This window comes from Penicillium digitatum, chromosome 1 (genome assembly GCF_016767815.1).
Source record: "Penicillium digitatum chromosome 1, complete sequence".
Lineage (NCBI taxonomy): Eukaryota > Fungi > Ascomycota > Eurotiomycetes > Eurotiales > Aspergillaceae > Penicillium > Penicillium digitatum.
In genome coordinates this window covers 7,070,819-7,082,865 of record NC_089384.1, presented here as the reverse complement: position 1 = coordinate 7,082,865, position 12,047 = coordinate 7,070,819, and the positions used below count along the sequence as shown (strand labels likewise).

Genomic DNA, 12,047 nt, shown 5'->3' with positions numbered 1-12,047 from the left:
AACTTACACCCTCCCACCAACCAAACAACAGGCATAACTCAAGTGATAAGACTTTTTCTCCGTGCCAAAGATCATACGGCAATAACTTTCGTCATGCCTATAGGTCCATGTCATTCTTACTGTGACAGTGGGTGTCCTCGTCAAAACGAGGCTGGCCAAGATGGGACCAGACAAGGTGAGAGAAATCAGACAGCGAGAATGTCGACAAGACAGCTAACTAGCCAGCTCTAGCACAATTTCTGACTTTAAAGCCCAGTCTTGAAATAACGGCTACCAAGAACAGCACCCAGAGCCTTGACCTGCGCCATCAATCTCTCGACGGACCCGGCGAAACCCCAGGAGCTCACCTATCACCCTTCACACCTCGTGGTAGGAGATCAAACCGCACCAGAGATGATGCGCATTCTCAACAGTCCACTCGACAGCGCAATTCCGACAATGAATCATCCCAATTTGCGTCACCTCCATCTCAGGCACCTCGAACTCCAGCAATAAGGTCACTTCGACAAACAACCCCAAGCTGGCAGCTCTCAAATCCCATTTCAATACCACAACCACGCCCGACTGACGGAATTTGTTCCTCTCAACCTCCAGCGTTCCCCTCCTTCTCCGGAAGCTCTTGGGAAGATTTTGTCTCAGATGAGACAGTCGCCAATTACCGAGCCATCGGAGCTCAATATCAAGCATGGATAGCAGGACCAACTACAACACCATGTCCAATCCGACAATCAAAAGTCACCTGGACAGACCTGGTCCACCACCCGCTCGAAGAATTTAGCTTTGAGGTGCATCTCGACGACTTCAGATCAACACCCGAGGAGGTGGGCAACATCGCATCAACCGGGCTCTCGACAGAAAATACTTGGCGTTATATTTTTCTGAGACAATACGGATACTGGGATGGTGGTCGCCAAGAGGGCTACACGGTGTACCAGCACCGTACCGGTCTCGGCGCGATCTTTGTTGAGAACATTACCAGACGATTCGGGCCTTACTGGGCTCAAGTAGCGCAAGCGCAGTACCAACTCGACAACCACATCGATACTCTCCGTTATGTTTACTTCACCAACGTTCAGAACCTGCACACCTGGCCCTACGTGGAATGTCATCTATACCCCCGTCATGACTTGCACTGGTTTGATGACCACGAGCCCCAGTGCTGGGCGTATGGTACTAGGGAGTATCAGGAGCTCCTGGGCACGAAGCTGGGACGGGGGGTGGCTCGTCTGGTTCTGGGGGCTTGGCCGCGAGGTACGCATCGTATCGACACCATTTCTACGTGGACCTTTGTCGGAAACTTACAGATGAGGTTTGACATAAAGCAAATTTGATTCACTTGTTCAGACTCTGTGGAGCAAAAAGCGCATATTGATCCAGTGTAGAGCCAGTTATAGAAGAGCGAGAAGCTCTAGGCCCTACTCGCTTTTTCTTTTTTGACAGAACCTGGGCCTCTTTTGGCCATGAGGATAGTGCTATCATGACCAAGGAGCATCTAGGTGTTTTGTAATTATTTTGAGCCCCTATTTAGTGCTTACTATCGTCAGTCGTGCGAAAAATCAGCTGAAACCGGAGCCTAAATGCGGCAGACAAGAGAAAACTTGTGAAATTCAACCAAATGCCACCTCTTTAGCACCGCCGAATAGGTACTGAGTCGGCATCTTATCCTAGCCCCTTAACATTGTTATCCAGTCTCACATTCGCATCCAACACGGGAGCAATAGGACATGATCAAAAGCTTACATGGTAGCTAGCAGTTTGTAGTGCGCGGCGACTTGTCTATCTCACCCTATATCATTGAATCAAACAACTTGGGTGTTTATTAAAAATGAATCGGTAATACAGGACATCTCAATCTCACAAATGGCATGATGGATTTCGCTACATCAAAAACATATGCACTTGAATCAGTCTTTGGACCCTAAAAGACAGAAAGATGTATATATGCATCACGCAGTGCTCTGCCGACAGAAACATGACGATTTGATAGGCACATCCGTCCAAGTCAGAGAATGCTTTAGTTGCTGTAACCTGGCACGCGCGTCACGTTTCCGACCCAACCTGACCAAACACTCATAATATCCATGCGAAGCCCAAACATTACCCGGATGCCGCAAAGAACGAGGCAGATCATCCTCGACCCCAAGGTCTGCAGCATACACAGCTGCAGCCTCCTCAACGCGATCCTGTTCCAGCAACAACGCCCCCAGCGCGTGTCTAGCTGGCTGCATCCAGCCCCACGGTTCATCATACGGCAACTCATCATCTCTCTTAACAGCGTCCCGCAGATACGAAAACGCAACATTGTATTCGCCACGGCGATACGCAATCTCGCCATCCAACATCGACTCACCAACACGTAGTATGTCGACGCAGCGGTTATTGAAGATCGTCCGTGAAGCCGGGACACGCTTCATTGCCCGTAGGAACCGTTCTTGCTCTGCCTCTGCTTCCAAAACACGGCTGGTAGCAGCGAAAGCGACGCCCTTGGCATAGTGAATCATCGCAGTGGTGACACAGTACAGCCCAGCATCTTCCGGCAACTCCACAGCAAAGATATCCTCCCAGCGGCCGAAACGCACAAATCCATGCATTCGCATCGCGACAAATCCTTCCAACCAGTCTGCCATGGGCGGAGACGTGATGCGCAGAAGAGGTTCAGTAATTATTCGCGCAAGTTCAGCCCCTGACTCAAGTGCGAGCTGCGACCGGCCGCCCATCATCGCAGCGTACATTCTGAAATGATGATCATGGGCAAGGTACAGAATATAGAAATGGCCGAGGGGCTGGTTGGCGAGGAACTTCTCGTCCGCGCGGATTGCATCGGTATTGGTCATGGCAGCCCTTTGGTAATCGCCACACAAGATATCAATATGGGAGGACATATGCTCCAGATGGCCAGCATCAGGCACAAGGCCGCACAGGTTGCCTGCTATCGGCAGGGCGATTTCAGGCGTGCGGGACATTTCAATCAGATGGATGTAGAGATGCAAGATACCGGGATGATTGCGGGCCTCGTCTCGTTTTAAAGCCCTATCTAGCGCGTTTTTCGCCTCGAGTGTTTTTGCGCCTGGTGCAACTTTGCCAGTCTTCACGTCCCATAGACCCCACGGAGTGAGGTTCATCAGCGCGTCGCAGTACAACGCGGTCACATCGAGGTCATCCGGGTAGTCTTGGTAGACTGATGTCATTGCCTCGGCGTAGCTTTTGTCCCATTCTGTGCAGTCCGGTACGGGCTGTTCTTGCGGGTATCGGTACTGCAGTGCATCGATAAGAGCACTCTCCAAAGGTGTCGCGGCGTGAGCGTATTTTTTTGCCTCCAGAATCGCGCGATGCGCGCGAGTTGTCGTAGCAGAGAGATCTTCTCCGTCAAAGAGCTGCCATGGCTTGTTATAGTTAGGGCCCAGGGCGAGGGCAAAGCCCCAGTATCCCATGGCGCATGTCGGGTCGAATTCGACGGCCTTTTGAAAACATCGGGCAGATTCTGTGTGATTGAAGGCGTACGCCCAGATCAAGCCTCGACTAAACCAGAGCTGGGCATCTTCGTTTGTTGTGCTCACATTGCGACGGTAGCCACCTAGGTTATAGTAGTCCTCGGCAAGTGGCTGGTCCATTTTGTTGATGGTGGGTTGTGTGTGTTGTGGCGGAGGAGAAGGAGGAGGAGGAGGAGGAGGGGTATGGTTGCCCAACACGGCCCTACTCCTGAGTCACGAACCATTTTGATCACATCCGACACTGGTATATGTGCCTATGGAGAAACGGAGTATACGGAGTATATACGGGGTTATGTAGTGACATATCAAACAGGTGCCTAAGGCAGTGTGTCTTTTATGAGGCATCAAGGCAGCAACTAGCCCCACATGAGCAGATTTGAGGAAATCCGCTTTTAATGTGCTCACTCATGCTCGATCGCCCTCATGAGCACCTTGGGGGCCTTTTGAGATTCCTATTTAGGTGCTCTGCCTGGTCACTTTGTCCTTTTCTTTGCGTTTTGTTATTTACAGTCAACATAATCACTTGCGTGTATATCAACCCACTTACATAAATATCAACCCTTTTCCCTCTCCGCTCAAATCAACATCTCCACTCTCATAGATCAGCCAGCATGTGCGGAGAAACCAACCGCCCAACGTTCGGAGGCACCATTGCCGTCCTTTTTCCTAGAGGAACTCATCAGAGCTCAAACATTCCAGATACGTCATTATCCTCGTCGCCAGCATCAGTATCATCCTTTGCATCATCATCGTCGATTGCCTCAATGTCATCATACTCTCTCTTCTTCCGTGACTCGGATGCAACCACCCATAAAACGAGAGCAATCTTCCGAACGGATGATATCGAGACATACCACGCACTCAGAGCGTGTCGAAATGTCGAAATGCGCATTGAGTGAGTAAAGCATGTCCTACACAGTACGGACATTATGCTCACAGTTCATGTCAGAAAATACGGCGATCTTTCCACTACATCACAATTTACATCACCACTCTATCAGTTCCGACTGAACATGGAAAATGACAAGAACCCCACGTCCGCAAATCCGATGGAGATCGAGCTCGAGTTGCCCGAAAGGCTGGACCTGGGCGTCTCGGAGAAGGGTGTCATTGGCCGACAAGTGACGGTCAGAGAGCAAGGTGGTTCGATTCTTGGGATTGGAGTGGTGGGATATAACTAAATTGACGAGCCCCTTCTATTTACGAACGTGCCTCCTACAAGATTGGAATTACAAATCATCTTGCATGAGTTGGACATAGGTCTGATCAGTCAACCTGAACGAAATCGAAAACGTTGGTTTTTAAAAAAATCCTCACAGCTTCAGCGGGTTCTCCACGCCAGCAGTGTAACGCTTCTCCGCTTCCGCCCAGTTAATGATCTTCCAGATTCCCTCGACGTAGCCAGCCTTGTTGTTCAAGTACTGTGGCCAACACAGATTAGCAAACAAACACACAAGTAACAAAGGCAGGAGACTCGACTTACCTGGAGGTAGTAGGCATGTTCCCACATATCTACACCAAAGACAGGAACATCAGGCGCATTGACAGGGTCCTGATCCTTAGTCGTAACAATCTCAAGCCGTCCCTTAGGACCACCTTTGCTGACTAACCATCCCCAGCCACTACCCTGAAGACCGAGCAGCTCAGCGCCAAAGGCCTTGACAAACGCTTCCTGCGAGCCCCAACGGGAGATGATGGCTTCACGCAGAGCGGGGGCCCCGCCGAGATCATTCCCAGGCGTGCCGGGGGGAGTCAGGTTCTTCCAGAACAGGGAGTGGTTGATGTGACCGCCGCCGTGGAAGCGAATCTTTTGCTGCAATGAGATCAATGTGGGGACATCATTCGATGCAGTTGCGGTGGTTTGAGCAGCAAGAGCTGCGTTTAGGTTGGTGATGTATGTCTGGTGGTGCTTCTGATGGTGCAGCTCCATAATCTGCTTGGAGATGATGGGCTCCAATGCCTTTTGATTGTTAGCTTCCTGGCAAGAGATCCTCGGAATTCTTAATTAGACGAGGCTTACATCGTAAGCGTAGGGAAGAGGAGGAAGAGTGTGAGTTTGGGAAGCCATGGTGGAATTGTGAATGTAAGTGCGTGTCAAGCGTAGAGAAGAGTAAAATGAAAGAATAAGAAGTGTAGACAAGAGATAAACCACCAAGGTCCCTCTAAATACCCCTCGTAGTACCCCCTCTAGAAGTGACGTGATAGCATGGATCTTGGGGCCACCAAGGTAGGCATCCACAGGTGGGGGTCGGCATTTGGACTGAGTTGGATTGAGCACTTTTTTGTCCAAGTTGCTTTACTCGGCTCCCAGTGTGATTTGGGGTTGAAATCACTGGCCATAACCCCCTTCACTTGTCTGTAATAATATTTCATGATGTAATATGTTCGTTGTCCCTTGAGAGTGTTCTCGAAATTATTCAAAGCTGTGCAATCCTTCAAAATGATCGTCATCTCCCACAATGATCTCCTTCATCTGCGGAGAGACAAAGACGGGACATCAACCCGAAGAAACCGAAGGGAAAGAAAAACCAACGGGAACCACCATGTGGACTGGGAGTGGTATGGAGAGAAGTGGAGGAAAATGGAGATGGATTTGCCCTCCGTAGTCAAGGTTCTGTGTGGATCCTGTAGATCTGATTAAGTTGGCAATTTGGATCTTCATTTCCTTTGCATACTTTCTTTTTTCTGCTCATCAACCTGTAAATACCTCCAGACTTCCGGCAAGGGAGGGTATACCTTCCCTATGGCTAACGTAGGTTCTAAATTTGACAAGCTTGGCCATGTCGATCACGATGCTACACTCGGTGGATCTACCTTGTGTATCTCTCAACATCCAGAACCCACTACATCGGGGAGACTTTTTCTTTCCGTCAAAATCTCATTAGTTGCATTGACTGCTGCGTGTTCCGAACATCTTCAATATCTAAATTCCTACCAGTACCTAGCACATTCGAACATCATGGGTGACTTTGTTCTGTCGCAGAAAAAGCGCTATGCGCTGATAGGTACTGATGGAAGATCGACATTGTTCTACACGAGCATCGCAAACGATTTTCACAAGACCAGTACTCTCGTTGCAATCTGCGATACGAACCAGACTCGACTGAACTATGCAAGAACTAAAATCGAGGCCTGGGGTCATAAACGGGTTTCAACTTATATCGCTCCCGATTTCGATCTCATGATTACGGAGACCAAGCCGGATGAGGTGATCGTTACCACCATCAACCGTACCCACCACACCTATATTATCCGTGCTTTGGAGCTTGGCTGCAAGGTCATTACCGAAAAGCTAACGACCATCGATGGACCGCAATGCAGCGAGATCCTTTCGGCTGTCGATCGCACCAACCAGAGGGTCAGGGTCACCTTCAACTACCGTTGGGCGCCACGTAACACGAAAATTTTTGAAGTCGTTCGATCCGGGGCGATCGGTACCGTTACAAGCATGCACTTCGAGTGGATGCTCAACACATCCCACGGTGCAGACTAATTCCGCCGTTGGTACCATGATGCTCGGAACAGCGGCAGCCTTCTGGTTCAGAAATCCACCCACCATTTCGATCTAATCAACTTTTGGCTGCAATCCCGACCAAGGACAGTCTATGCATAGGGAGATCTCAAATTCTACGCGAAGAAGAATGCCGAGGAGCGGGGTGTGACCCAGTTCTACTCCAGGACTCACAGCAGCGAGGCGGCTAAGAAAGATCCATTTGCACTGCACCGGGATGAAAATCCTCAGTTGAAGTCTCTCTACCTGGACGCCGAGCATGAAGATGGCTACTTTCGTGACCAAAGTGTCTTTGGCGATGGAATCAGCATTGAAGACACGATGAACGTGCTTGTTAGATACGAGAACAGGCCAGTCTTGACCTATTCTCTCACTGCGTATGCCCCCTGGGAGGGCTTCCGTGTCAGCTTCAACGGAAGAGGCGGTAGACTGGAGGCAGGAATTGCCGAGAGTAGCTATGTCAACTCTGGTGGAGAACAATCATTGGAAGGTGCCGCTGAAAGTATCTCTCTCCTGTTGCGACCTTTATTCCAAGAGCCGCGCAAGATTGAGATTGTGCAAGGCGCGGGTGGACACGGAAGATGGGAAAATGTGCTGCTTCGTGATCTTTTCGGAGAAGCTGAGCTCAACGAGTACATGAGAGCTGCTAGTCACATTGATGGTGCGGCTTCTATTCTGACCGGTGTCGCTGCCAATCGCTAGATCTGTACTGGGTAGGCGATACCCGTCAAAGACATCCTCGACCTCCCTTGAATAATGTCGGCTTGTCGGATTGAATGGTAGGCCTCGTTTACATCGGCTTCAAAGAATCATCTTCTGAGGAATAAGCAGATCAATCTTGTGAGGAACTCGTAATTGGCAAGCGAACCAACCTTGTAGATGTTTAACACTCTCACAGGGACACGTTGGCTCTGTTTTTCTTCGCTTGAACAAAAATGATACCCTTCCAACACAGAAACCTCAAGTGTCAACCTCGTGCTACTCAAATGTTACACGCGAAACACTATCCGGACCCAGCATCCTTGACAGTTCGTGTATGGTCAGTGGGAAGAATCGGTAGTCTACATGGGACGAGCAAACTATAAACGAGGGAAATGGTTGGTAATTGGGAGGCTTTGCCCCAAGGATTGAACCTGCCAAAAACTACCAATCTACCGATTCATTGTCCTCAATATATAGCCCCGGATGGGAACCTTGGAATGCGGAGAGGTGATAAGAATGTTTCTGTTCCCTGGATTTCGGGCAATTAACTAGCGATGAAGGCATTGTCTGTGCAATGCTTCCCCGCAATATCAGCCACCAAAGAACCTCCAATGGTTCTTTCATCCCTTTAACCCTAGCGTTAATAGCATTGAATCACAAGGTCGGTATGTGTTCCGTCGCACGGTCGGACAGAGTGGTGGTATCCGCATCTATCGCGAGGGTTGCACCTATCAAGGGCAGCTAAAGTATGAACTAGAACAAACATGAAAAATCACCATAGGCAAGCACCGCTTGGAGTGGTTAAAAGAGAGATATGAGGCTTTGCATCCCTCCGAGAATCGAACACAAGCAACCCCTTGTTACTCTCCCTGCCATGGCTGCCCAAGCGAACGATGAAAATCTCAACAGTTCACCTGGAGCCGGAAGAGCGTCATGAACGGGCTACACGTTCAAAGGCGGTTTGGTTTTTGACTAGCCATGCGACTGAGACTGCATTCATCTACAAAGAGGAGAAAGCCGTTCTCCGTCGAATCAACAAGCGAATCTTCGTTCTTCTTCTGTGGGCGTGTTTCTTCCAATAGCTTGACAAAAGTTCCATGAGGTGATGATGATGATTATTTGTTCTAACCACATCAGCTTTTCCCTAGCTCTCATCACACTAATACATTGTTGGGTAATTATGTCTCCATTTTCGGCCTGTAAGAAGATGCCCATCTAGTCGGGCTACAATATTCCTGGCTCGGGTCCATTCTTTGTCTTGCACAATTTGTAATGCAACCTCTAGTGGCTCTCATTTTGGTGAAACTCTTTACCGGAAAAGTCCTCGCAAGTGCTATCTTCCTCTGGGGATCAGCACTTACCATTATGGCCTCTTGCACCGATTTCCCCTCGCTTCTCGGTGTGTGTCAGCTGCTGGAATGCCATGAATGGCCTGACCTCCATTATTGGTAGTCTTCTCACCCACGGCCTTGGACACATCCACAGCAATACTGGACATCGGTACCAGACGACTTTGATGTTTTGTGGCCTTTTGGTAGTGGGTGATTCTCTTCTTCTAATCTGGATAATGCCTGACTTCCCGATGGACGCATTGTACTTGAGCGAGCGAGAGAGACTCATTCCCACAGAGAGACTGCGTGCCGACCAGATGGGTATCTCCAACCAAGAATGGCGATGGGATCATGCTCGGGAGGTTCCATTCGATCTCATGACTTGCTGCTGGTTCTTCTCAATCATGACTATCTCGTAAGTATTCGTCGCTTGTCAAATTCATAGGTGAAGAAAACACAGATGTTTGAACTGACTTCTGTAATAATATTGCAAGCGGAGGCATATCGAGCTTTGGTTCCATGATTGTCAAACCATTCAGGATTTGATAGCTTCCAAGCGATCTTGTTAAATATTCCATTTGGAATCATTCAGATTGTGTTTATCTTACCCACAGGATGGCTAGCCACGTCGACCCAACGAATGGGTCTCGTGATAGCCGGAGCGAGCGTCTGTTTGTAATTGCAGCGGCATACACATCAGGTCCTAATATCCATTAGGGACCCACACGTCCTGCCGAGCGCCGGGGCTATCATGATGCTGAGCGTCCCGCGACATAAGAAGGAAGTCCTCCTCTTCGGCTACTACTTGGTTTGCCCCCAATGGTTAAATATGGTCATTAAAAAGATCTCAAACTAACGGTTGAAGGTCTTCACCATCACTCCACTGATTTATGCCTACCAAGCGCAGAATACCGCGGGTGGAACTAAAAAGAAGTGTACCCCTGGTATTGTTTTCATCGGCATGTGCGCTGGCAATGCTATTGGTCCGCTTCTTTACTCTACCAAGGATGCACCGTTATATCGAACGGGTCTAATAGTCAGTCTTGTCATGTTTGTCACTGTCGGGATCATCGCTGGGTATGCTCTAACTTGGTCTCTGTGGGAATATTTTTGCTAACACTATTTGGTAGCCTAACTCCTTTCTATCTCCTGTACCTGAATATGATACACGAGAAGCGACGCGTGGAACTCGGCAAAGTGGGCCCCGTGGCTGACATGTCTATGCTGGACAAGGATCAGCGGAAAGAAACCAAGGTACTGGAGCTGGAAGATATTCAAAAGGTCTCGGTGGGACAAGAAAACGGTTTACAGGACATGACCGACCTGAAGAACGAGGACATCTTCTACGTTTATTAGCCCACTAACGATGTGCAGAGCACGCTGAATTTACTGGATGAAATCATGCTTCATAATCAAGACAACTGCATTCAGACGAATTGAGGATCAGGGCTCCCTATAAAGAACATGTGTGAGGTTTTCCACTGGCTAAGAAAAATCGTAACCGTGTGCTCAAGTGCGTTATCCCAGCCCGCTTCCCCAATAGCTCGCTCTCCATTGAATCAGGTCGGTGCCTCCTTCACTCCTGATGATTGAAGAACCTACGTGAAATGGAAACCCATTTAATCCTCAGCTAACCAACCCGAATCCGTACCTTGTTGGGGATTTCCAGCTTTACCGTGGGCAGCAATTTTTCACAGCGCCGGGAGTAGTCCGTTGATAGAAATGGACCGCGGATGCAGGATGCAGCGATGCTGCCTTACGGGCGCAGCTCGTACTTTTGCTACTTGGGAATTTTTTTTTTCCATTGTCGCTCCCCTCTGCCCTTTGGACTGATTGACCTTCTTAAAATCCACGAAAATAGGTCATATACCTACCTGGTCAGGCTGTTCACTCGATTTTGGAGGTGTGTTCCTCTCACAACCCAATTCGAGATTTTGGTATTTGTGCGAGCCAAAGCGAAACAGGTCCCTGCACATCCATGCCCAGAATTGACAAGATTCCTCTCTGAGGGTGTGAAATACTGCACAAGCTGCAGTATAGGAGTGTCGGAATGGTTGCTTCGTCGCTACTACCCTCTCGGTCTGGCTGTGGCGAGGCAATGGACCAAAAGCGACCCCCTTGAGCAACCGAGCAGTGACCTCGACCCTATCTATTCAAAACTGCCTTTCTACACCCTATCCATACCGTTTGCACCATAGCTGTCTTGGCTAGTACAACATGCATTGGAATACTCAAAGAAAGCGTCTTCCACTACCCCCCGCAAATGTTGGCAAAGCAGAATGGGGCTCTTTGGTCGCAGGCAGCCGGGGTGGAATTCGTCGAGATTGAGCGCCAAGTGTGAGTCATGAAGGCTACCGGGGTTCGTACAAATGGCAGCCTTGCTCAATGGGTCCACGATGCCTGGACAGAGTCTCTTGATCATGTGAAGAGCGCTCAAACGGTTGATGTTACTGTCATGGCTTAGGCTAAGCATTCATGCGCTTGACCTTTGTCTCAATATTCTATTTCTAAGCATGAAAAACCTGGATCGAGAGTTTGGCTTGCCACAGGCGTCCTTTGGTCGTCAATCTTTGCCTTCTTGCTAGCACTCGATATGACGAGAAGACTCGGGGTTCCGACGAACATGAAATTTTATCTTACGTGTCATCTTCTAGAATTTGTATGGAGCTGGATGCCTAGAAAAGACATTTACATCAAGCTTATACAACATAACAACCTAGGTAGTATACTACATACACATTTGCTCCAGACTTTGCTCGGTATGGCCACCTCCGCTCACTTCAGGGAAGCATTGCCAATTAGATTATCAAAAACAACAAAATTCAAAGACTCCTGTCCACCATCCTAACTTGATTACCAATCCCTTAGTTTACCAAAGCGGGGTCGACTTTTAGGAAGAGTCAACAGGCCTTGTTCAGCTCGGCTCATCCAAACACACCAGGCCAGGGAACCAGAAGTCTGCTTTTCTTCCACTCTTTATCCCCATCGGTTTTGATTAAACTCTATTCTATG

General features: G+C 49.0%; 6 protein-coding genes across 6 annotated transcripts; 4 read left to right on the top strand and 2 right to left on the bottom strand.

Moving 5' to 3' along the window:
- Positions 1–93: 93 nt before the first annotated feature.
- On the top strand, positions 94–1,315 carry Pdw03_4796 (Actin-binding FH2; the record flags this gene model as incomplete). The annotated part of the gene is made up of 3 exons (XM_066100841.1): positions 94–175; positions 232–1,251; positions 1,305–1,315. 3 exons carry the CDS (start codon positions 94–96, stop codon positions 1,313–1,315), a joined length of 1,113 nt encoding a protein of 370 aa, XP_065956241.1.
- A 631-nt stretch (positions 1,316–1,946) lies between these two features.
- Pdw03_4795 (Tetratricopeptide-like helical) lies at positions 1,947–3,611 on the bottom strand (the record flags this gene model as incomplete). Its single annotated transcript, XM_014675317.1, has 1 exon — positions 1,947–3,611. One exon carries the CDS (start codon positions 3,609–3,611, stop codon positions 1,947–1,949), a length of 1,665 nt encoding a protein of 554 aa, XP_014530803.1.
- A 644-nt stretch (positions 3,612–4,255) lies between these two features.
- Pdw03_4794 (putative mannosyl-oligosaccharide alpha-1,2-mannosidase 1B) lies at positions 4,256–4,672 on the top strand (the record flags this gene model as incomplete). The annotated part of the gene is made up of 2 exons (XM_066100840.1): positions 4,256–4,386; positions 4,441–4,672. 2 exons carry the CDS (start codon positions 4,256–4,258, stop codon positions 4,670–4,672), a joined length of 363 nt encoding a protein of 120 aa, XP_065956240.1.
- A 132-nt stretch (positions 4,673–4,804) lies between these two features.
- Positions 4,805–5,559, bottom strand: Pdw03_4793 (Superoxide dismutase; the record flags this gene model as incomplete). Its single annotated transcript, XM_014675318.2, has 3 exons — positions 4,805–4,912; positions 4,975–5,451; positions 5,512–5,559. The coding sequence occupies 3 exons, from the start codon at positions 5,557–5,559 to the stop codon at positions 4,805–4,807; spliced, it is 633 nt and encodes a 210-aa protein (XP_014530804.2).
- An 891-nt stretch (positions 5,560–6,450) lies between these two features.
- Positions 6,451–7,704, top strand: Pdw03_4792 (NAD binding Rossmann fold oxidoreductase, putative; the record flags this gene model as incomplete). The annotated part of the gene is made up of 2 exons (XM_066100839.1): positions 6,451–6,849; positions 7,105–7,704. 2 exons carry the CDS (start codon positions 6,451–6,453, stop codon positions 7,702–7,704), a joined length of 999 nt encoding a protein of 332 aa, XP_065956239.1.
- Positions 7,705–9,271: 1,567 nt separating this feature from the next.
- On the top strand, positions 9,272–10,391 carry Pdw03_4791 (Major facilitator superfamily domain, general substrate transporter; the record flags this gene model as incomplete). Its single annotated transcript, XM_066100838.1, has 5 exons — positions 9,272–9,450; positions 9,650–9,706; positions 9,753–9,843; positions 9,901–10,112; positions 10,166–10,391. 5 exons carry the CDS (start codon positions 9,272–9,274, stop codon positions 10,389–10,391), a joined length of 765 nt encoding a protein of 254 aa, XP_065956238.1.
- Between the last annotated feature and the right edge of the window lie 1,656 nt (positions 10,392–12,047).